General features: G+C 44.4%; 1 protein-coding gene across 1 annotated transcript in view; it reads right to left on the bottom strand.

Moving 5' to 3' along the window:
- Positions 1 to 25,652, bottom strand: part of ryr2a (ryanodine receptor 2a (cardiac)) — a 187,745-nt gene that overhangs the window by 36,524 nt on the left and 125,569 nt on the right. The window contains exons 74-89 of the mRNA XM_076092739.1: positions 25,371 to 25,528; positions 24,155 to 24,242; positions 23,110 to 23,202; positions 22,812 to 22,982; positions 20,837 to 20,896; positions 19,950 to 20,084; positions 19,451 to 19,563; positions 19,273 to 19,369; positions 10,813 to 10,919; positions 10,561 to 10,612; positions 10,417 to 10,467; positions 10,215 to 10,314; positions 9,610 to 9,689; positions 9,399 to 9,475; positions 3,262 to 3,335; positions 185 to 202 (exon numbers count right to left, since the gene is read on the bottom strand). Of these exons, the coding sequence (XP_075948854.1) occupies positions 185 to 202; positions 3,262 to 3,335; positions 9,399 to 9,475; positions 9,610 to 9,689; positions 10,215 to 10,314; positions 10,417 to 10,467; positions 10,561 to 10,612; positions 10,813 to 10,919; positions 19,273 to 19,369; positions 19,451 to 19,563; positions 19,950 to 20,084; positions 20,837 to 20,896; positions 22,812 to 22,982; positions 23,110 to 23,202; positions 24,155 to 24,242; positions 25,371 to 25,528 (1,474 nt within the window). The remainder of the gene's footprint in view (positions 1 to 184; positions 203 to 3,261; positions 3,336 to 9,398; positions 9,476 to 9,609; positions 9,690 to 10,214; positions 10,315 to 10,416; positions 10,468 to 10,560; positions 10,613 to 10,812; positions 10,920 to 19,272; positions 19,370 to 19,450; positions 19,564 to 19,949; positions 20,085 to 20,836; positions 20,897 to 22,811; positions 22,983 to 23,109; positions 23,203 to 24,154; positions 24,243 to 25,370; positions 25,529 to 25,652) is intronic.

The raw sequence follows: 25,652 nt of genomic DNA on the forward strand, positions 1-25,652 counted from the left end.
GTGAGGGTAAGGCAGAAAAGTAGCTACAAGTACAGAGCAGGTAAGGACGAGGTTTAAAGGTCTACACTCAGGACCTGGACAGAACTGACACAACAACTAACCGACTGTAGTGAAAGAGAGAGAGAGAGAGAGAGAGAGAGAGAGACCAACCAACACACAAGGAAATGGCAGAAGGCATAATTACCACGCTCATGAGTGATGACTGAGGAAGGGAAGAAAGTGCAGTAAACCAAAATGAGAAAAGGAAAACAGGGGGAAGAAAGAAAGAGAGAAAGAAAGTAAGAAACAAAGAAAGAAACAAAGAAAACGATTACATAGAGGGAAAAGAGCTTTAAAAAAAATCCCAATTTGGTTGTTTGGTCAACATGGAAAACAAATGATGAGTTGACAAAAAACCTGTCGAGCTCAGTAAAATTCAAAAAAGAATCTAAAAGAAATATCTAAAAATATATATAATACCAAGCCCTTGTGATTTATGTATTTTTTGATTGTAGACTCATGGTGAACCTGTTCAGTTAAAAAGCTGGTTAATGTGATTTCTTTTTATTTTCAAGACAACGATGAGGAAATTATGAGTAGAAAAACATTAGTTTTAGTAATTACTGGTTGAATTTTCTCTTCATTCTGCACATTCAGGGTTTGACAACAATATAATTCAATTCAGTAAAAAACAGTTGGATAAACACATATTAGCTGTCCCTTTCACCTCAAATAGTATCATTGTATTAATAACGTATGATATTGTGCAGCAATCATTAGAGCAGCGTTCACGTTCTGTAGTGACGACAAAGAACCAGTGATCAACTAGCAGAGACTTCTTAGTTTAAAACTTCATGAAGCCAGGATACATAAACTGAGCAAAGATAAAAGACAAAAAGATTTTTATCTTTATTTGATTTTTTAAAATCCCACAGAGTAAAAAGTATATAAGTGATAATACAGATATTAGGTTATAACCAATTATAGGAACCTATTGGCTATTGGTCTGACAACGATTTAACCTCGGGAAGCAAGCGGCTATTTTTGGGGGGTTCCTGTGTAACCTGCAGATATCCGGGCCAAGACTTCCTCTTCCGTACACCAAAAAAGAGTTTACCGAATAGCAATTTGAGACGCGAGACTGCAGTTGGAGTTGAGAGACGATGTCAACGAGCAGATTGTTTCACAAGTAGCCAAGCTCATTTTAAACCAATAAAAAGCTAACTAATTGCAGACATATCTCCAGTTTGAGCTAAACCTATCGAGAAAGCAGCCGTGTTGATACTACAGTCAGACAGAACCTCCAGCTCAGACATGCCTGCTGGGAGTTTAGTCCAATCAGATCGTGGCTCAACTGTAAACAGCCTCTCAGAGCCAATCAGGGACTATTTCACCTACCCCCAGGTGCATCCCGCCTACATTAGCTAGCTCTTGACTTGTTGTACTTTTTCACAAGAACCTATCATTTTTATTGGGTGAAAATAACTTGATGATCCTCCTGCAATTAATCAACTATTCAACTTGTCTTTGGGAGTAGTTGATGACTACTAAAATGAAGCAGTCGTGAATGCCCTTCCTCTTTCGCTCTCCACACAGGCATGCAACCAAAAGCCCGCTCAAATGTTCTGCATAGAAATGTAGTCTGTTCATAAAGTATATGTCATACCTGACTTAATTGACTAGCAAGACTTCATGCTTAAAAAACAGAAAAAAAAAGGTTTTGTCGGGTCCTTCCAAAATGTGTTTTCTGTGAGTAGTGAGTAGTGTGAGCAGGTAAACAGTCCATGTGGAGAACAAAACAGTGGGACAAATTGGACAAAATGCAATCTGGGAACCCACCGGCTATCGTCCAATGACAATTTTGTCACAGCTCTGTCACTTCTATCTAGTTTTTTCCACCTCTCACTCACCTAATCAGTTCATTCAGTGCACCTGCCAGTCACACTCACCTCATCATCTCATTACTCTCACCTGCTCACTCTGCCTCCTCCACTATTTAACCCCCTGCCTCACACACACTCACTGCCAGATCGTTCTCCGCATTCATGCTAAACTTTCCCGCATACACCCTTGGACTGATTCCCTGTTACCGACCCTGCCTGTTTCGGACTACCTCGCCTCGCCTCTGCCCTGGTAACTCGCTCAGCCTTCTGTCCCCGACCACGAGAACCTGCCGCTGTTTTCCTGTGGATATTCTTCCTGTTGTGTGTGTGCCGAAGAAAATAAAGTTTCGAGTCAAACTATCCCTGGTGTTTGTCGTACTGCTCCTGGGTCCTTACTACACCCGTAACAAATTTAGCTTTTCTGTTTGCTTAAATTAGCTTGTAAACTGGCTACTTGTGAAATGATCCTCGTTGTCTCTCAACTCAAACTACAGTGTTGGGTCTAAAGTTGCTAATCGGACTGTAAAAAGTTGACCACTGCAAGGAATAAGAAATCCCAGAAATATTGGCAGCTGCCCGCAGAGGCTAATAGCCAATGGGTTCAGAGATTGAACGTTAACACAGTTAGAAAAACAGGCGGTCATGGTTCAGGTTTGGAAAAGATCCTTCCATGGTTAGAAGAAACCAACTCTCTGTGAAGGAAAGTCAAACGCCATAGTGCAAAGTCTGTGCTCCCAAACATTGATTGTGAGCTCCTCCCTGAGAGGTTTTATGGTAGGACACACTATTCCTACTTTGCTACATGGAGAATATTATTCAGTAGTTATGACTGTATTTCAAAATCTAGTGCAACAAAATAGTAAAACAAAGGAGATCTGAAGTATCAGTATGCGATCCAAAGGATGATTGTAACAAATGCATACACACATTAGATATAACAGGCAAATCATAAGCATGTACACTAGGAAATCCCACTTAATAATGCATATAAAAAACAGATAGTACTGCATTACCACTTCATGAAAATCAACAAATTGCTCAACCAAAGTGATGACAGGATAAAGAAAAATGATTTGACAAGGATAAAACACAGACACGCTTTCCATTTCCTCTTAGGAAAGATTTTAAATAAGAGGAAGAAACATTTTATATTAGAATTAGCATCCATCTACTAAACCAATGGATTCAGCAAGCATTGGTTTTTAGATGTAGGTTTGAATGTACAATTTTCAATTAAAGTGGCAATTTTGAATTTGACCTGTATCTGGTGAAGAAAAGCATTTTTATATCAACAAACCATTGTCAGTAAACACCAATCTTGAATTCAGAAAAATGATTATTCAAGGAACCTTTCTTTCTATTGTTATGACCTTGAGATATAAAGAGTAGTGAAGCTTACCTGATCCCTCCTCTGTCACCATTCCCAGTCCTTCAGCTTTGTTCTGCCTCTCAAATGCATTTAGATCCAGAACACTGAAACAAAATCAAATGTAGTGTGGATCTCTGATATGTTGCGCTGTCTTCATTGACCATCCTCCAGAGTACCATATCACAATTTTATTTTAATGTGAATATTTCAATCTGCTCAGCAAAAATATTGAGTTGGTTTTGTAACAAATACGCGCACATCAGCCGCCTTCCTGAGAGGCTGTAGGTTCAGTACAAGAGGAAATAATGATGTTGATGTGTGTACATTAGTAAACACTAATGATCATAACAAGCTCAGTGATGAATCCAAAGATAAGGCTGAGTTTCAAAAGTGCCTCCTTAAAGGAATGCTTAATTACATTTTTGTTGTCCTATGTTTACAGAAAAAAACATAATGCACTGGCCAATTTTGAAATTTTGCTTTCTCAGTGGCGGGCTGTGCATTTCATACCTGGGCCTTCACTCCTGTCCTGCAGCTGAAATACCACCTTATAACCACATGATGGCGCCACAGCTATTATTCGTTTCTAGGGCTGTTACTATATACGTATTCGTATTAAACCGTTCGGTACGAAGCTTACAAACCGAACAGTATGTTTGAATAATACTAGTGCATTTGGAACATGCAGAAGCTTAAACTGTGGGAAATATATTGTTTTCTGCGCTCATGTAGGACAGTGGTTCTCAACTGGTCTGTCTGCGGGGTCTACCATCACCCCTTAAAGACCAGCCGCGACCCACTCTTCTCTTTTGGACTCTGTCGTATGATTTTACTTTCACAACTAACGTAACAAACGTACTGCTCTGCTATGTCCTTCCTCGTCTCAGCCCCGTGTCACGGTGTGTGTACATCTCACTCGAGTCAGGAAACTTGTCAGAATGCCCATATTTGATTGGCTGAGCTGCATCATGTGAGAAATTTAGGTTTTGAAGCTCCTAATTATGGATATTATGTGATAGTGTATTTACTTGTAAAGGTTTTGACTCAAGGAGTGTTGTCATTTCATGCATTGAGTGAAAGAGGAGGGTTTGAGGAATGTGCTTGAGGGGGGGTTGTGTGAAAGTGGCTGGGCGAGGTGTGAAGATCAAAACAATGGATCAACGGCCCAGGAGGGGCTTGTTGGACTTCAGCCAATCATTGAGCTGATCGATATGTAATGTGAGACTTTTCAGAGACTTTGGGGGAAAAAGGAGATGTCAATCCAGGAGAGATTCAGACCTCCTCGGTACCATGGGGCAGATACACCAATCTGTCGTGTGGTGCGGACGGGGACTCAATTTCATGGAATTTATATGTTTGTTTTGTTATTAGTAGTGTGATTCGGTTTGTAACTGTTTGTATCTGTTTTTATGCTTCTTGGATAATAAATCCATCTGATTTTGACTTAAACCTGATGTTGTGTTTTGGAGGCGATTGAGAGCACATGGCTGCAGGAAGGGGGCGATTTCTCCCTGTGTTCAAAAGTTATGGACCTAACAATCACGTGATCGTTTCACGATAGTCACGTGCTCGCCCACTGACCAATCACAGCACACGCTGTACCTCACTGCAGAGCTGCACATGGAAACTGAGCTGCACGTAATGCTGACGTACTTGTAGTCCAGCTAGCAGGCTCTGACACGTCAAAGAATACGCCAAACATGTCAAACTAAAGATCTGATTGGTTGAACACTATGACAATCAACAATATCGTCCCCGTTCACTTAAAGTGCACATGGATTCACTTGTGAGTCTGCAGGCCTCGGGCATCTCTTCTTACCTAGAGACACAGAGGTGAGATCTGATTGGATAAAAGCTCTACTTAAAACAAGCTGCACTGGAAGCAGAGCAACTGAGGAAGACAGGAGCTGTGCAATGAGAAAATAAGATAATGGGAAAACAAATTATAATACATGTAGTGTATTTCAGAAAAAATATTAAATTCTAAAATAGCTATAACTTTGTGATTCTGTTTAGGCCAGCAGAGAAGGCCTTGCAGGCCCTGACGGCCCACCACTGTGCTTTTATAACATAACAAGAAAACATCCCAAATACACATTCTGGTGTGTATCTTTGTTTATTTGCATCTGTAGATTTCTCCTAAATTCACCAAAAGTTACCATTAGATAATACCTAATTTCCATATTTAAACAAAAAATCTGAAAACTTGTCACACAGAAAAATAACTGTCTTAATGTCAGTCATCAACTGTAGTGTCTTTGTCATTGAACTAAACATCTCTTTAAGGCCGTTTTATCTAAATGAATTTGTTCTCAGACTGATCCAGAAATCTCCACTTCAGCAGCTCTTTCATACACCAAACTTTACCATTTCATTCCTCTCTATATTCTGAAGGTTTGTACATATATCATTCAGAGCCTGATTTATACAACATGTTATTCCTAAAAACTTAGAACTATTTTCTGATTTATGAAGTGATACAAAGAGATATCGAAGTTTCCATCTGTAAAAACCTTTGACTCTAATATTTAAACAAAATGAAACAATAGTTTGAGCTTGTTTATCCAATAATCAGATTTCTGTTCTGGAAATGTATGCAAATGTGCACCTATTCATTAAGATAATGCATCATTTGCATATTTAAACATGTCTTAATTATTTCAGAAAACTTAACATACAAAATATAATTGCAGAAAGTAATCAAGTGTGGAAGTGTGTCGCCGAAGTCTTCCTGTGTGTACAGGAATGGTGAATGGGGAACCTGTGGGTTATTTTCCTTCACCTATATAAAGTGCTGTATTTAGGAATGTTATTAGTTGCCTGTAATTATTACATAGGATAGGATTAGGGTATGTTATTGTTATTGTTATTATTTGATGTTTACCTGGCGTGTATAGATTGTGACAGGGGGGAAGTGACGCGAGAGGAGATGGTGCGCGCAAACAGGGAAGCAAGCGACGTTTGGTGGACTCGGAGAGCACGTTTTGCCGGCGATTGATCGGCAAAAAGGATCCGAAGCAAGAGTTTAATAACAATCTTTAGTACGGTCAATAGGTACCCGACTAGGGTAATGAGACCGGTGCCAAGTTTTTAAATCAATCCTCTTCAGATGAGTCATGATTGAATATCTGTTAGACTATACGTGGGAGTCGGGGAATCGGCGTTTATTAGGAGAAGGTGTAATAGTGTAAGTGAGGATGCTGCTTCCAATCTGCTGCTCGCGACTTAAATGTATTTAAGGAAGGGCTGTCGACTGTGTCCTGCCTTAAGGTATTCCATGCCATGCTGATTCTGGCTGTGAAAAAAATTGCCCTGATGCCAGTTTGATGTTGTATTTGTAGTTTCTGACTGTGGCCTCGGGTTGTAGTTGACAGTGATGGCCGTAGCATGGAATTTCCGCAAGTGGAGCAGGGTCTATAGCATTTAACGCTGTCGTAGCCCTGTAGGATTTTAAACACTGGATTATATCTGTTCATTGTCGGCGGTATTCCAGTGTGGGTAGGCCTAGGTGTACTAGTCGCTCTGGGTAGGATTTATTGGAAGTGCCTTGCACCAGTCTCGTGGCCCGGCGCTGGACTTGTTCAATTGCATCCTTCTCCCGCATCCTTATCTCCAGATGAGGGTGGACGAGTCCCTTGTAGAGGTGTAAAAATGATGTCTTGACCATTGCTTTAAAGGTGTGTTTGATAGCACCCAGTGTGCGGTTGGCCTTGCTCACTTGAGTTTGAATGTGTTTTTGGAAGCTCAGTTGATGGTCGATCACTACACCAAGATCTTTCTCTGCTTCTGTTGATTCGAGGGTATGTGTAACTCCGTCTGCACTGATCATTGTGTAGGTCAGAATGGGGTTGTTGTGTCCGAGGTGCAAGACTTTTCTCGGGGTGGAAGCGCATTTGCATCAGAACTGACCAGGCCTGGATTTGATCTAGATCAGTTTGAAGACTTGTGTGTTGATGTTTGTGGGTGTCCAATATGGCTTGGTAGATTTTTGTATCGTCGGCGAACATGGATATGAAGTTACTGAGGAGACTGGGAATGTCACTGACAAAGAGGATGAACAGTAGCGGGCCCAGGACGGAACCCTGTGGGACACCGCTAGTTACTTCAGTAATGGATTACTAAGCTCGAGACTTCAATGGAAACGGCACGGAGGACCACCAGCTAGACGGGCGGTGGTGGGGTTGCGTGAGTTCTGGGGACAAAGGAACCGCGGCTTCTCGCCACGCTTCCACGTCTGTTGTTGAATTTGTTTTGGGGATTTGTTTGCTTGTCATCAGACTGTTTTGCGTTACTTTAAGGAACTTTTGTAACTGATGGGACTCGGGGTTTGAGTGATATTTTGCAAATGTTTAATTTATTATGCCGGAGTAGAGCGGTAGCGTCACGGTTTTTGTTTTGTGTGCTGCAACCCGTATGCCGTAGGAGTTTGCTTTTTAATAAATGGTGTTATATTTAACTGACATGTGTGGTTTATTTTGTGTCTAAGGTGGTCCATCATTGTATCGAATAGAGAAGACCTTTCAGCGTGTTTTCGTACCTTCAACTGTTATGCAGTCAGATGGAGTGTCTGTATACCTACCAATTCAGATCCGCCAGTGTCCTTTAATTTTAGCGTTTGTACCTTTCCCTGTTTAGGTTAATATAATTAGGTGAATTGTTGCAAGTGTTTGGTGATATCTTTTAGTCAAAATGTTTACCCTATTCACATGTAGCGTCTCACTGGACTGATGTATGTGAATGGAGAGACTTAAAGCTAGCGTTGGTAATCTTGAGAAACCAATAAGAGTACGCTAGATTTTAAAAATCATTCAACCAAAAACCCATTCCAGTGTTGCCAACACTTTTTCAATTAAAGTAGCTAGCAGTACTAGCTCCCAAAATTGCTACATGTACAGAGAAAGTTGCCAAGTGTGCAACACTGACAGCCCTTCCATGCAGGCCTCCTTCCAAAGCTAATCCAACAAAATGTTCATTATGAACATAAACTTGTCATAAACTTTAACTACAAACATGGCCCTTGTCAGTACTCACAGCTGTCAAGACTCCGGTAACGAACAATGCGTGCACGGCCAGATTGCAAACAGGTAGATCAGGTAGCAGGTAGCCGTCCAATCATTACATTCAGGCAAAATAAAATGATTGGATGGTCTTATTAGAGTCCTTTGACAGCCACAGATAACAGAATTTTTTTTTTGTCAGAGCATTTTGATTTGGCTGTAATGAGAATTTTAACAAAAATACCAGAAATGTTTTAAAAGATTACCAACCCTGCCTTTTACATTGGCTAGAATTAAACACCATTATCTAACTATGACTACCAAAGTTGTCACCATATTTCATAAAATATAAAGTATTCTAGCGGCTGAAACATTACCTTTACCAATAAAAGGAATGGTTACACTTTAATTGCACCAAAATAGTCAGAGAGGGTGAAAGACCCAACACTGTAAGATCATAAGTGTGTTCAACATTGATTGCTGAAGGGAATTCTGATGCTTCTACTTCTATTTGGGAGGATAATCATGCTCTACGTTTTGTAACTACAGTTCCCACAATGCATTGGGAGATGCACACCTTGAGCCCCGTTGTTATAAACAGATGTTGAAGCTATTAGCAGTTCCTGTTTGCACTGTACCCATTGCTTACATTGAACGGACTTTACCCTGCCAGTCTGTGTAACGTCCCATTGAGTGTGAAGAGAGCGGCTTTGTTCACGCCTGCTGCAGGGATGACCTATTTTTGTAGGCTAACCCCAAAGTTAGCATCGTTCTGGTTCCCTCAATAAAAAGCCAATGGGACTTTTTGGATTATTGCCAAAAATAATCTGGCGGCAAACAAACATTCATGATACTGACATGTCCACAAAAAAAAGCCAATGCTAGGCTATAAACAAACTACACAACGGTCACATGAGCGTGAGCACAAACACAATAAGGCGGAATAGCTGGCATGATGACGGTTAGCAGTCTTATTCAGTCACTTGTCAGTAGCCGCCTTTTTAAAGACACAGACAATTCTCAAAATTCTAAACAATCTTGACTGCTCTTTGAGTGAACTTGTTGTCAAAAGCACAGTCAGAACCCATTAACCCACCCGGCTGTGGTGTGGATACATTGAAAGTAATGAAATGTTTCAATCTTGAAAACAGGAAGAGTTTGTAGAGTTACCTGCATGACTGCATCAGACCAGCCAGACTCTGAAAAAAGCCCACGTCCTTTTTGTCTTTCAGATAATCCAACATTTTCTGTCAAAGAGACAGGACAATGGGACAGCTGAGTTCTATTTTAGACCAAATTCTGCTTTGAAACAACTACAGGAGGTGGACACGATATGGTATGAATAACTATACAACTGTGGTCTTAAGGAACGCTAAGATACCTGCTGTACAGTAGAGTTTCCTCCATTGAGAATAGCTATGCCCAGCTTCAGAGTAGAGGCCACCATGGGACCCATCTCACCTTATGAAGAGGAACCACACATAGACACACAACTTTATCTATCAGGGCGCACCCAACAAACAATCAATGCACTTTTACATTTACTAACTTAGCTCCCACTCTCATGCAGAGAAGACTTAAACATGCAGCAATAAAGTCACTCTATATTCTTCAATAACATTTCAGTTCAAATGTGTTGTGGACCATTCAGTGAATCATTAACATCCTGTAGAACCATGTTTGCTCAAGTTGTCTAATCAAGGTTTGTATAGTCAATAGATGTAAACGAACGCTTGCCGACTGTGAAAAATCAATCTTTGTAATTTGTGCACTTTCAAATAGGCTTTAGAGTGCTGTCAACAAGCAAGTGAGCTCCTTCTTACTCCAGCTTTGAAAAATAAAACATGTTTGCTGACTTAAGCTTACACCTACACGCATAAACCTGAGCCCTGAAAGTGACAATACGGCACATTTTACTAACTAGTAGTGTAATAGCACAGTAGTTACAGTGGGAGGCAGGGTGGGGGATGAGTGCGTAAAACCTACCTTTGCTAGCACTGATGGTTTGCAGCACCATCTCAGCAGCTCCGCGGTCATGCAGCCGAGCCTGCTGGTACAACAGCTTCTGCTTCTCCATCTCCTTCTCCTATTCATGTAACAAAACCACACACACGTCAGCAGCATGCTCGTTTACAGCCGAGACCGTCATGGACGACGGGTAGGCGGAAGTGAGTGACTGATGGCCTACCTCAAAACTCTTTACTTCCTCTCCATCCTCATCTTCTTCATCATGGCAACTCTGAGGGAGCGAAGAGTGATACAAAATGAGAGTTACATGTCGACAGCAGAGACATGTTGCAAAAGGAGGAATCATCATCATCGTCACTGGTACCTTAGCCATGATGTCAGCATAAGCCATGTAGAGAATATCCTCATCCAGTTTACTGAAACACAAACACACACACACACACACACATTAGCGACAGCAGTAAATGTTTAGTATGACTAGCAAGACAGAAGACAGCCCTTGTTTTACTAGACGTGTGAGAATGCAGTTTGCTAGAATATGAACTATGAGTTATGTCAGAGCAGAAACAATGGGTGGAGCCTTGTATCTTACATACAGTATACATACAGAACCCACCACTTCTCTGTGAGGGCTGTTCTGCTGAACAGTTGAATGAGCTGATGAAGTGGATCGATGTGTTTCACCCCCTCCTCTTCCTCCAATGGCTCCTTGTCACCTGGTTTCTAAAACATAAACATACATTTCCTTTCACAGGTGACTCAATGATGCACACTGGAAGAAAACTAAACAATAGCCCATTTTCAATATTCATATGTGGCCTAATGTCGTGTTCACACCAAACACGTGTTCACACCAAATATGCAACGCGAATTCATCGCGCCGCATATTCGCGTCAATCGCGCCGCCGGTCAAAACGCCGGGGACCAGTGTTCATTCATGTGAATCGCGCGAATCGCGCGAATCGCGCTGGACGCGCTGGACTCGCTGGACGTGCCGGAGAGGGGGCGCGGCTTATCGCCCTGAAAGCCGTTCAACTGTCCGCCATTAACCATGAAAAAAATAACCTTTATTTCTGCTTAGTACGTGTTGTGGAAGTCACAGATATCCCGGAAACTAAACGCCGTCATGTCTGGTTCATAACATTGTCCAGAGGAGCTCCATGGATTTTATCGAGCTGTGTTCACTGTGTCTAGTGAGCCACAGGTCGCTGTTTACTACAGCTGTATGAACACAACATAAACTGATCTGGCTGTGATTTAATGGCAATAAACCGACAAAAGGGGACTCTGAAATAACTACGTAATGATGCCGATTTGTAGGCTACTTGTCTTCTCAATGGAGCTCGGATGGATCGGTGCTAGGCTATGCTAACATAGTAGCAGCTCCACCAACACTCAGACTAACCTCATGTAGACGTAAATACGGCAGCGTCTATCCATTGTTTGTACCATATGGTTTACACACACATTCATACACATAGTTTGGTCTCTATTGATATAGCACTACTCATCAAGATGGCGCCGCGGACGGCTGCCTCGACGTGTTGGTGCGCATTGTTTTGTGTCATTTTCGTCGTTAATTCAGTTTTATGCTGCGATACCCGGACCTCTTTCACCAGAGATGAGCTCATGAACATCAGGGGTACAACTACAGCAGACTTAGTCCCAACTTTTCTGCTAACTTCTGTGGAATTACTGGACATTCTAGTCAAAGGTGCGCTCGCCTTAGCCCATGCAGTGAGACGCCGTAGGAGAGGGAAACGGGCCAGCGTGCTCGTGCGTCTTCGCACACGTGGATTCCGCACACCACTGCCGGGCATATTTCTCTCAAACGTCCGCTCACTGTGCAACAAACTGGACGAACTTCAGCTACTGGTGAGGAGAGACAGAGACTTTTCTTCATCCTCCGTTTTGTGCTTCACTGAGACCTGGCTCTGTGGATCGATTCCGGACTCTGCGCTCCAGCTGGCTGGCTTCCAGCTGTTCAGAGCGGATCGCGACACGGAGCTCTCCGGCAAATCGAAAGGTGGAGGAATCTGTTTCTACTCCAACAGTGGCTGGTGCAACGATGTGACAGTGATTCTACAGCACTGTCCTCCTGATCTGGAATATTTTATCATTAACTGCAAACCCTTCTACTCCCCCCGTGAGTTCGCTTCATTTATACTGGTCGGTGTTTACATGCCGCCGCAGGGCAACGTGCAGGAGGCACAGCGCGCGCTCGCCGACCAGATACTGTGTGTGGAGCGGACCTACCCGGACTCTCTAGTTATTGTCCTTGGTGACTTTAACAAAGGAAACCTCAGCCATGAACTCCCCAAATACAGACAGTTTATTAAATGTCCGACCAGAGAGGAGAACATTCTGGACCACTGTTACACCACAATCAGCAGGGCCTATCACGCCGTCCCTCCTGCTGCACTGGGACTCTCTGACCACGTCATGGTCCATCTGATTCCTTCATACAGGCAGAAACTCAAACTCTGTAAACCTGTGGTGAGGACATTCAAGAAGTGGACCAGTGAAGCTATGGAGGATCTTCGGGCGTGCTTCGACTGCACAGACTGGGATGTATTCAGGACTGCTACCAACAGTCTGGATGAGTACACAGAGGCTGTGACTTCATATATCAGCTTCTGTGAGGACAGCTGTGTTCCATCAAGCACCAGGGTGTGTTACAACAACGACAAACCCTGGTTTACAGCAGAGCTCAGACAGCTAAGACTGCAAAAGGATCAGGCTTTTAGGAGTGGGGACAAGGACTTGTACAAAGAGTCAAAGTACAGGTTTAGTAAGGCGGTAATTTAGTAATGCTAAATGTCTGTACTCTAAGAAACTGCAACACCAGCTCTCAGCAAATGACTCTGCTTCTGTCTGGAGAGGCCTTAGACAGATCACCAATTACAAGCCTAAAACCCCCCACTCCATGAACGACCTCCGCCTGGCAGAAGAGCTGAACGAGTTCTACTGTCGCTTTGATGGACAATGGGACAGCCCTGACTCCATCCCCCACAGCTCCATCAACCAGCCCCAGACCACCAGGTCCCCCTCCCCCATCCCAGCAGGGGTCCACGTCTCTGTATCACCCATCACAGTGTCCCCCCCACCCCCCTCCCCAGTGACGACTCTCTCTATCCTGGAGAGTGACGTCAACAGGCTCTTTAAAAAACAAAACTCCCGCAAAGCAGCCGGCCCAGACTCTGTCTCCCCCTCCACCCTGAAGCATTGTGCCCATCAGCTGTCTCCGGTGTTTACAGACATCTTAAACACCTCCCTGGAGACATGCCATGTACCAGCCTGCTTCAAGGTCTCCACCATCATCCCCGTCCCCAAAAAAACAAGGATCACAGGACTTAGTGACTACAGGCCCGTCGCCCTGACCTCTGTGGTCATGAAGTCTTTTGAGCGCCTTGTCCTGTCTCCCCTTAAAACCCTCACTGACCCACTCCTGGACCCCCTGCAGTTCGCCTACAGAGCCAACAGGTCTGTTGACGACGCAGTTAACTTGGCCCTTCATTTCATCCTCCAGCATCTGGACTCCCCAGGAACCTACGCCAGGATCCTGTTTGTGGACTTCAGCTCTGCCTTTAACACCATCATCCCGTCTTTGCTGCAGGACAAGCTCTCCCAGCTGCACGTGCCCGACTCCACCTGCAAGTGGATCACAGACTTCCTGTCTGACAGGAAGCAGCACGTTAAGCTGGGAAAACACGTCTCAGCCTCCCGGACCATCAGCACCGGTTCCCCCCAAGGCAGCGTTCTTTCCCCTCTGCTCTTCTCCCTGTACACCAACAGCTGCACCTCCAGTCACCAGTCCGTCAAGCTCCTGAAGTTCGCGGATGACACCACCCTCATTGGACTCATCTCTGGTGGGGATGAGTCCGCCTACAGGTGGGAGACTGACCATCTGGTGACCTGGTGCGGTCTGAACAACTTGAAGCTCAACGCTCGAAAGACAGTGGAGATGGTTGTGGATTTCTGGAAGATTGCAGCCCCACATGTCCCTATCACCCTGTGTGACTCTCCCGTCGACGCGGTGGAGTCCTTCCGCTTCCTGGGCTCCATCATATCCCAGGACCTCAAGTGGGAGATGAACATCAGCTCCATCACTAAAAAGGCTCAGCAGAGGATGTACTTCCTGAGGCAGCTGAAGAAACTCAACCTGCCAAAGACAATGATGGTGCATTTCTACACAGCCATCATTGAGTCCATCCTCTGCTCCTCCATCACAGTCTGGTATGCTGCAGCCACTGCCAAGGACAAGGGCAGGCTGCAGCGCATCATTCGCTCTGCGAGAGGGTGATTGGCTGCAATCTGCCGTCCCTCCAGGACTTGTTCGCTTCAAGGTCCCTGAAGCGAGCAAGGAAGATTGTAGCCGACCCCTCTCACCCTGGACAAAAACTGTTTGTGCCACTTCCATCTGGTAGGAGGTTGAGGTCCATCAGGACCAAGACCTCACGCCGCACGAACAGCTTCTTCCCGTCCGCAGTCGGGCTCATTAACAGAGCCCGGGTCCCCCACTGACTCTGTCATCCCAGGACAAATTCCCACCGGTCACTCCCCTGCATCCCTTCTATTACACTCGACACTTTACACTACACTTACATCTCACTTGTTTATAGTCCTGTCGTCTGTTTGTTGTTTATAGTCCTGTTATCTGTTCGTTTGTGCACTTTATTTTATATTTCATCTTTATTTTATATTTCATTATTTTATATCTTACTTTATTTATTTTTTTCTTTTTACTTTATTTATTTGGACTGAGTTTTTGCCTGTCTGAGGAGGTGTGATTTAGTCTCAGCTGCTGAATAGCTTTGCTAATTGCAAGGGAGGAGCCTACACTCCTGGCAGACAATCAGTAGATTGCTGTCCTTAAGCACTTCTGTAGGCTGGAAGTGTCAGGCAAACGAAGGCTAGGGCGAACAAAGGCAACAAGGCGACTTTTTCAAGGCCGACTTCGTCAAGCTAAGACTTCTCGAACGTGTAGTTACCTCATTTTTATTGTTCAAACCATGTGTTTGCATCCGATTTCGGTCCTCTCTTCTGCTCGGTGGTCACGTAGTCATTGGGCCACTCCCAGGTGCCGTGACCCCGCTAACCTCATTTATCCTACTCTCTCAGCTCATGTTGAGCAAGTGGTATCGGGGGGGCTCTGGAATTGCCAGTCGGCAGTGCCGAAAGCTGAGTTTATCTCGGGCTACGCTTCCTTGCTCTCTCTCAGCTTTCTTGCTCTAACTGAGACCTGGATCACGCCAGAAAATACCACCACACCTGCAGCTCTGTCAGAAGTGTACTCTTTCTCTCACACTCCCAGAGCTGCGAGGCGGGGTGGTGGTACTGGCTTGCTAATTTCCTCAAAATGGAAATACATTCTTGTCTCGGTTCCTCAGTTCTCCCCGTCCTCTTTCGAATTTCATGCGGTTACTGTCACTTATCCAGTCAAGCTCACCATTGCTGTTGTGTATCGCCCACCAGGCCCTCTTGGGGAGTTCTTGGAAGATCTCGACACATTAGTCTCACACTTCCATGATGATGGCTCGGCACTCATCCTGCTCGGAGACTTTAACATCCAGACTGATAAATTAGAACCTCTTCTTTCCTTCCTCTCCTCATTTGACCTTTACCCCGCCTCTTCTCCTCCTACCCACAAGGCCGGCAACCAGCTGGATCTTATCTTTACTAGACACTGTTCTACTGCTAACCTCTCCGTCACTCCCCTCCAACTCTCTCACCACTATTTCATGTCTTACTCCCTCTCCCTCTCCTCTCCCCCCGTACTTCCACCACCTACCCACATGGTTTCTACCCGTAGTTATCTCCGCTCCCTCTACCCGGCTGATCTTTCATCTTCTGTAACCTCTGCTCTCCCTGATCCTGAAGCCTTCTCTCTCCTATCCCCTGATATTGCTACTGATCTTCTCCTCTCCACCCTTTCCTCTTCTTTGGACAACCTCTGTCCCTTCACCTCCAGGCCTGCACGGCCAACCCCACCTGCCCCATGGCTGTCGGACTCAGTGCGTAATGACAGACGGAGCCCTAAGAGAGGCTGAGCGTAAATGGAGAAAAGGCAGACTCCCGGGGGACCTTCTTAACTTCCAAGCTCTTCTTTCCACTTTTTCCACCACTCTATCTACTGCTAAAGCTGCTTTCTTTCGCTCCAAAATCCTAACCTCTGCTTCCAATCCTAAAAAACTCTTCGAAACTTTCTCTTCACTCCTCCAACCCCCACCCCCTCCTCCTACTTCATCCCTTCTCCCTGACGATTTCGCCAACTTCTTTGACAAGAAGGTAAACGATATCAGATCCTCCTTCTCTCAGCCCCCCTGTCCACTCTCTCCCTGTCCACCCTCTCCCTCTCTACCATCTCCAGCTCTTCCCCCACAGCTCTCCCTCCCCTCTCCATGCCCCATCTTACCCTATCTTGCTCCCCTCTCCCCTAACGAGGTCCTCAACCTTGTTACATCTAACCGCCCCACCACGTGCTCCCTTGACCCGATCCCCTCCCCTCTTCTTCAGTCTATTGCGACTGAACTCCTTCCTTTTCTCACCCACCTCATGAACACATCTCTTGTTTCAGGATGCTTTCCCACGGCTTTCAAGACTGCTAGAGTCACCCCCCTTCTGAAGAAACCATCACTTGACCCCTCTGATGTCAAGAACTTCAGACCGGTGTCTCTTCTACCCTTTCTTTCCAAAACACTTGAACGTGCTGTCTTTACTCAACTATCCTCCTATCTCCACCAAAACAACCTCTTGGACCCTCACCAGTCCGGGTTCAAAGTGGGTCACTCGACTGAGACAGCCCTCCTTGCGGTGACGGAGTCGCTTCATGCAGCGAGATCTAACTCTCTCTCCTCTGTCCTGATTCTCCTGGACCTGTCTGCGGCGTTTGACACTGTTAACCACCAGATCCTCCTATCCACCCTCGAGGGGATGGGCGTTTCAGGCTCTGCACTCTCCCTGTTTGCATCCTACCTGACAGGTCGATCCTACCAGGTGTCATGGAGGGGCTCTGTGTCGGAACCACGTATGCTGACTACGGGGGTTCCGCAAGGCTCAGTCCTGGGCCCCCTTCTCTTCTCGCTCTACACAACATCTCTGGGTTCTGTTATTCGCTCGCATGACTTCTCCTACCATTGTTATGCCGATGACACCCAGCTGGTCTTGTCATTTCCCCCCGGGGACACTCAAGTGGAGGCACGCATCGCTGCGTGCTTGGCTGACATCTCAAAGTGGATGACGACACACCACGTCAAGCTCAACCTGGACAAAACCGAGCTACTGTTCCTCCCGGGGAAGGGTTGCCCGCACCGAGACTTGTCCATCACCATTGATGATACTGTGGTGACGCCAACTCGGACTGCGAGAAACCTGGGTGTGACGCTGGATGACCAACTGTCGTTCTCAGCAAACATTGCATCGGTTACACGCTCCTGCAGATTCCTGCTCTACAACATCAGGAGGATTCGCCCCTTCCTCACTGATGAGACGGCGCAGGTGCTAATCCAGGCTCTTGTCATCTCCCGCCTGGACTACTGCAACTCACTACTTGCCGGAGCCCCGGCGTTGGCCATCAGACCTCTGGAGCTTGTCCAGAAAGCTGCAGCTCGCCTGGTGTTCAATCGCCCCAAGTTCTCCCACACAACTTGCCTTCTCCGTTCTCTACACTGGCTACCTGTAAGAGCCCGCATCCAGTTTAAGACTCTGGTGCTAGCCTACAGGGCAGTGAAAGGAACAGCTCCTTTCTATCTCCAGGCCATGGTCAAGCCCTACACCCCGGCCCGACCACTTCGCTCTGCTACCTTCGGGGCGACTGGTTGCCCCGTCGCTCAGAGGTCCCTGCGGCCGATCGACCCGGTCGCGGCTGTTTTCTGTCCTGGCCCCACAGTGGTGGAATGAACTCCCCACTGACGTCAGGACGGCAGAGTCGCTGCCCATCTTTCGGCGCAGGCTGAAAACTCACCTCTTCAAGAAGGACTACCCTTCCGCTTAGCACTTACTTAGCATCTACTGTATTCATGCTAGCTTATTGCACTTATTGTTTTTATATTAGCTTGTGGCACTTATTGCATTCGTTTGTTTCTGCACTGTACGTTGGCTCTGGTTTATGCTCTTAGATGCTTGATTGAGGTAGGGACATGCACTTATTACTTCTGGTGACTAGTTGTTGAATACACTTATTGTAAGTCGCTTTGGATAAAAGCGTCTGCTAAATGACTGTAATGTAATGTAATGTAATTTCATATTTCATATCTCTTGTAAATTTTAATATGTTTCTACTTGCACTGATTGTTGTTGATTGTTAAATGTTTGCACCTCCCGTCACGCCAAATTCCTTGTATGTTCAACACTGATAGGCTATCACGCCGGGGCGTAACGCGAATATTTCGCAGAAGTTGAAAAATTTCAAACTCGCGCGTATGGGGCGATTTGGCGTTTGACGCGAATTCGCAAATTCGCGCCGCGCCTGTCTCATCGTATCTGTGCATAGACTTTGTATGTAATCTACTCGCGCGATTAATTCGCACCGCGTTTGGTGTGAACGCAGCATAAGACAGTCTAAAAATATTGATAAACAAGTTTATCATCGTAAATATACCCTCATACTTGAGTCCTTGCTGTCGGCTTCCTGAAGCTATATTGCATCTACCAGCGACGCCATGTTTCGTTTTGTCAAGCTTGTAGGACCTAGCAACAGTAACTAAGGGGGGTGGGACTTTGGGAATTGGGAAAGATGTTCTAGATGACACTGAGTGAACCCTGGGTATTTGGGTACATTTTTTGTTTCACAACAGAGAACACTTCAATAGATAAAGCTTATTTGGGTGCAGAAAAGGAAAAGAAATACAGTCTCCCATTCATTATCTATGGAGCAGCTCCACACTTTACCCTCGTTGACATCATCGTCATTTATGTTTCCTTCTCTGGTGTCCGGCTTTGAGAGAAAGTAGCTCATGTTCTCTAATACTGCTTGAACTTCCCTCCGCCATGGACACAACATAATTAAACTCTTAATCTGGGTTGCGTTCCCCTAATCAAGAGTATAATTCCATCTGTTTTACATTCATGAACTCACAGCGAGGTCCTCTATGAGTTTATCTTCAAAGTAGTGTTCCTCTGCCTCGATCCAGGACTTCTCGTAGCCCTGCAGGAACAAGTTGACAGCCCGGTGCCTAGTTTGGGGGAGACACAGTAGGAATAAAAACTTTCCAACAAGATACGCCAGATGTACTGTACACACACACATAACGTACCTGGGCAAGTTATAGAGCGGTGCCATCCTGAAGCAAGCAACCACTGCTCTCTTCCTCTGTTTGGACAGCAGCTTGTGCCACACGGCCTTCTTGCTGCGCTGAGGATGTTCAACCTAAACACACAAACTGAACCACTCAGTACGCCCGACTCTGGCGTCTGGAAGCCATAACGCCATAATCCAACAACTGCTCAGAGAAGTGCATTCAATCAGTACATCATTGTCTTCAAACAACAGACATGCTCGTGTCTATTTTTGCAGTTTTAACAATGGCCAATCACAACAGCTATTCTAAGACAGCAGGACAGCTTCTCTTCATGAAGTTGGTCTTCTTCATGGAAGAGCACAAAGATACTGTACATCAACCCAAATATGATTATATAGAGCTGTGGATATCATATGGATAGTTCCATAGCCTGCACTCTCTAAACTACTGAAATGCAATATTTCAGATATTGTTGGCTCTGTGTCATCAACAACACACACACGCACTTACACACCTGGTCTAAGTGGAAGAGGACGTGAGCGATCTCCAGGACTCTCTCCACAGTCTTCTCTGGGTCCGAGGTGTCCTCGTAGTGATTAGGGAGGTCTCTGTACAGAGCCATCTGCCAACGAATAGCTGGGTCCTCCAGCTGTACAAGGAACACACATACAGCTCACAAACATGAGGACATGGGTCTGGCACACCAAGGTGTTTGGAATTTTTAAAAATTTGATTCAAGTTTTGACTTTTCTATGTCATTTCAGTTGAGTTTCAGTTCTCTTTCTCACGTCGCTTGGTGTTTCACTATGTGAATCGCCTCTACGTGACCAACTATGGAAGCTCCAATTACACCGTGTCTGTCAGTGACAGACAGGTGGAACTGTGCTCGGGCTTGTACTCAGACTGCATGTGAAGAACGATAGGGATTAATTGCGTAGACGCGACGTCTCCTGGAGTCTCAGTTCGGTTTTGTTTCTGTGGTTCAACGTCACGAGAGTTTATAGAAATTCATGCCGTCTCCTTTTTTGGGAGTGACATAAAACTGAGATGAATGAAGGTTTATTTGTATCGTGCTTTTATTCGTTTTTTTACCAGGCAATATGGTTTCAGTATAATTTTTGTTTTTATTAAAGGACATCTTTTTATTTAGTTTGAGTTTCAATAATATTTTTCCCAGCTTACTTTAGTTTCAGTTTTAGTTCACAATAATAACTCAGCTGCTCACTCCTATGAGCACTCAGGTCAGTTGTATGCGGTGGATTTGAGCCATTCAGACTATCCCCTACAAACCGTATACACTTCTCTGTTGCCTGAATATAAAGCATGACGTCATGTTCAGCTTATCCCAAATATTCTTGCAGTACCGTGACTCTGTTAAATACCAGCTCAAAGTATTCTTACCTTTCCTTGTAAATGGAGATTGTTCCTGATGACCTCTCGAACCTCACCCTCTGTATCTTTCTGTGAACAGAGTGAATGCATTAGACAACTGTAACCATTTAATAACAGATGTGTCAGCACAATTTATATACAATTGCTTTACAATTGCTTTACAATTGCTTTTACTGCGCTCTGATGTGTCACTTCTCGGATCAGAGGCTGCAGATTTATCAGCATATGTGTCCTGCTGCCGTCAGATTGATGCAGGGATTAAATGAACTGAAGGTTCAGAGAGTTTGTCACAGTAGATAGAGAGAGGGAGAGAGACACACAACTGCCTCATAATGATCGATGAATAAAAAGAGAAAAAGAATAATCTCGTCACGTAGAAACGTGGACGTCTCTCTCAGCAAGACAACCTATGTCGGCTGTTGCATACAAATAATGATCAGCAGGCCAAGTCATTTACAATTAGTGGCAATATGATAGGTTCATGTCCATTTCTGGTAGGCTCAGATTGATTGATTGATTTCTTTATGTGCATAAAATGCCCAATCCTCCTGGGTTTATGAGACATTAAAGATACAGCGGCAGTGGTTGAACACTTCATTCAATTACCAAACTAAATATTCGGCCTTCCCTCCCAGGTTTGGCAAATAAAATCTGCTACAAAAAAGGTTTGTTTCCTGAAGCAGAACTCAAGTTTTTTATAGTCAGCCAGCCAAAAGAAATCAACATAAATTGAGGTAATTTTACTATCGAGTACATCCATTATGTCCTCGTAGATAGGACAATAAAACAAAAGACAATACATTTGGTCTGAATCTCGAATGACAAATCGTCGATTTGAAACAGAGATTTCAAATCCTTAGCCAGGGGATAGCCATGCGAAATGTCCCAATTAAATCACTTTTAGTTGCTCTCTGATCAGACAAGTCTATTCCAGCGTCAAAGCATTTGACACTTGTGAAGTAAATTTGTGAAGGATTGAATAACTCTGTGATGCACAGTGTTACAACTCGTATGGTCACCAGAAGCATAGTCAGACACAGGACATACACATGAGTTACAGAGTTGTGTGTACGTATGGAATACACGTACAGAGATTCCAGTGCTCTACCTGCTGACTGAGCTACAATACTGACAGCTTCTTTAAATTTCATTTTGAGCATCGTGCCAAGATATTTATACTGCTCAGTATATGAAAGCACTAGTGAACCGAAGCTAAAAACAAGTGATCTGCTCTCTTCAATACTGGAAGAGTTATTGTGTTAATGGAGATTTTCCATAGGCTTACCAATATTTACTGCCAAAAACTACTGAAACTGAAAAAGGAATTGATATATTGTTATCTTATATCAACTCATTTGTGTTGGCATATGATGCAACTTGAAAATTGAAGCGACCGTTTGACCTGAAATCCAGGTGAGGGTTGTTATAGTATCATGTGAAGTTTTAAAGAATGTACAACTGAAAGTGATGAACACAGACAGAGACAGAACAGCAGTTCTGCAGATGATTTTAATTAGTTTTGTATCCAGGTGTCCCGTTATCTCATCCCACAAGGATGAGAAGTGAAGAGACACTGTTGTCTTTGTCTGTAAGACAAAGATTGAGACAGACCTTGAAACCAGAACTGAATGTCCTGGCAGAAACAGACAGCCTGTGTCTGAAATACCCATACTCCCCTTTTAACACATTATCTGAAGTTGTAAAGGCGTGAACCTTTTGTGTGCATAAATGATGTTGAATGTTGCACTTTGTCGAAGCATTCACACAGTCTACTGAATACGTAGTTGCTGTGCTTTCTTCCCTCTTGCAAGAGTATAAACGGAAAAAGACAACTTTGAATCTTCTGATGACTTCATTATTGATTTGTGAACAAAAACTCTCTTCTCCCGATTAACCTAGAAATTTTCCACCACAATATACAGTCTATGTAGTAGTATGGAAGTGTCTCCTACTTCTCATAAGCTAGTAGACAGTGTTTTCCTACCTGGGTGAAGCGGTTCTTCGCCAGTGCGATGAGCTCTTGTTCTCCGGGGGCACAGATGTTGAGTCCAACAGGAAGCAGGCGCTTCAGGGTGGCAACGATAAGACTCGTTTGCATCGTGTATCGATCCCCCTTCCTCTTCATCTTCTTCCTCTCCTGGTCTGAAACTATCCCCTGAGGCAGAGAAATGCACAGACAGGTATATTAAGTGTGTGTTGTGTTATTCTTTATAATTCATTGTGCATTAACGCACACGTAACAAGCAATCCACAGGACACTTCTGATGTCCATGTGTCCATACCTTTGACATCTTACACTTGGTGTCAGTGATGAGGAAGGACATGTTGTTGATTTCATTCTGGACCACAAAGTTCTGCTCTTCTCTCTTGAAGTTCTGCAGATAGATGACACCATTCGTCACTCCGCGGTCACAATGTCGTGCCGTCTGATGCGGTAATAGCTTCAGACAGCTTGGGTTAATAACAGGGTCAGGTATGTAAATACACTGTGATGGTTCAGTGACTGCTGGCCTAAATATTTCATAACAAAATGTACACTACATTCCAATAGGCTGCCATTTTTGGCATGTGTAAAACATTTCTGGGGCTTCATATTGTGGCCAGTAAATAAATGACATAAACATGTCTTTACGCAACTCTTGGTGGTTTTCAGTGATGGTCTGTCGGTTGGCTGGGCAACCACTTTGGTCAAGACTGAAACGGATTGCCTTTTTCTTTTGTACAGACATTGATGACCATGAGAGGATAAACCCTACTGACTTTTTATCTAACGCCGTCATCAGGTAAAAAATGTTATTAGTTCTATACTTTAGTTTATGAACAAATGCTGCAAAACAAATGACTTTCCAATCAACCTCAGCTCTACTTAATGTTTAGTGCTAAATAGCAAATGTTAGCATGCAAACATCTAGACTAAGACATTAGTAAACATTGTATCTGCTAAACATCAGCATCTTAGCATTGTCAGAGCTGTGAGCTCGGCTGTAGACTCTTGATACTGATATTTATAATTCATGACTCAAATTGAGATTTGAGGTTATGTTTTTCTGAGCCTAGGGAGAATGTGTGGTCTGCAGTTCCACATTTATCCAATAGGTCCATGGAGCTGCAGACTGGACTGGTGATTCTCACAACCAGTGCTTTGTAGGGAGTCATTTGATTCAGTATTATTTATCTGAAATACCAATACGTGGGTTTTAGGAACCTGGTACAAATGACGATGTGCTCTGTCATTCAGTCTATCATTAGATCTTGTGTAGCGCTCCCTTAACTACCTCTCACTGTGACATTTTAAATCAGCAGCATGTAATGTGGTGATTTCCTTACATGAGACTTGGCCCAGAAGATGAAAACCTCTGCCACCATGCGGAACAGCTCTTCGGCCCCTGGGTTGGACTCTTTCAGCCATCTGGCCCTGTCAGTATGCCAAGGCAGTTTAGTGATAGTGGCACTACTTAAAGGTTTGCTGTGGAGTTATAGACATCTAGTAGCGCTATGGAGGAGGTGGTAACATGCTAAGATATGCAGCAATGTGCCAACAAAGTCAGGGAAGAAGAAGACTGCAAGCTAGTACACATGTAAACAATGCAGGACTTAAAATATTTAAAGTTACTACAAGGAGCTTTCATTTTGTGTGGACTTTGGCGGCCCCTGTGGACAAAAGCGGTAGTGTTTCCATGAGCACCACCGCCTTGTGTTGTAAAGATATGCAGCCGCCAGACTTCCTTTAGAAAACGTCTCATTTTACTGCAGCAGGGTCTGAAGTTCTTCCCTGCTCAATCCTGCTTCTGGTTCTTCCGTTCCTCCGTTCCCTCCAGCGCGCTCAGCAATTCGTCCTGGGACCTACAGAAGTGGGTGTTGGTGTTGGCCCCCAGGGTGGTAAACTCCAGGTTCTGCAGCCGCAGACGGACCCCGCTGCAGCTTCTGTCGGTGCGCCGGCACCCACGGTGGAACTTCTTTCCAAAGTCTATGTGCAGGTCGTCCTGGACTACGTGAAAGATCCTCCCGACCACCACCTTGTATTTGGACAGTCCCATCTGGACCAGCAGACCGGAGGAGGAGCCGGATCTGGGTCTGTATGCTTACACTTGCTTAATTAGGTCATATAAGTATTACATTGAGACTGTTTCATAACCAGTTAAAAGATCTTTGTAGTAACAATAAGGATGGAAATGCATGTTTGTTAGAGCTCAAGGATATGAGCACAATGTGGTGTGGTGAGTAACACTGAATGTAAACTTCTGTTCATTTCCAAGAAAACTCCACAAAGTGCTTTGTTATGCTTAAAGGGACTTAAGCATAACAAAGCACTTATGTTGTAGACACCGACTATCAATGTCCATAAACGTCATCCTTTCTCCAGAATACAGCCCATATGCAGCTTAGTTTAAGTTATTCAGCATCTACAGGACAAGCATAGAGGCAAGGATCACATAGTTGTAATTTCACACCTGAAAGTGATGTTGGTCATATTTGCTGTTTCAGAAGAAATGCTCAGGTTTAAGAAGAGAAGCGTCGGAACCATCAAATCAGCGCACTGTACCTGTTGTAGTCAACAAATCGTATGAGGAGAGGGTAGAAGGCATACAGGTCTCGGACCAGTATGGTGAACTGGTCCATGATGAGAAGCTCCGTCTCTGACATCTCTCCCCTCCCCTCTGCCTTGCTGTGTTCCTCATCCATCAGCACAACGGCTGCCTTCTGCAGAACACAGTAACACACCGCTTTCTCTTCATTTGAACACTAATTACATTGTGATCTTAGTACTAGTTGTACTATAGTAGTACTAGTACTAGTTGTACTATAATCCTACTTTGCAAAAACG

The sequence above is a fragment of the Anarhichas minor genome, unplaced genomic scaffold (genome assembly GCF_050575085.1).
Source record: "Anarhichas minor isolate MPS153535 unplaced genomic scaffold, ASM5057508v1 ptg000017l, whole genome shotgun sequence".
Taxonomy (NCBI): Eukaryota; Metazoa; Chordata; class Actinopteri; order Perciformes; family Anarhichadidae; genus Anarhichas; species Anarhichas minor.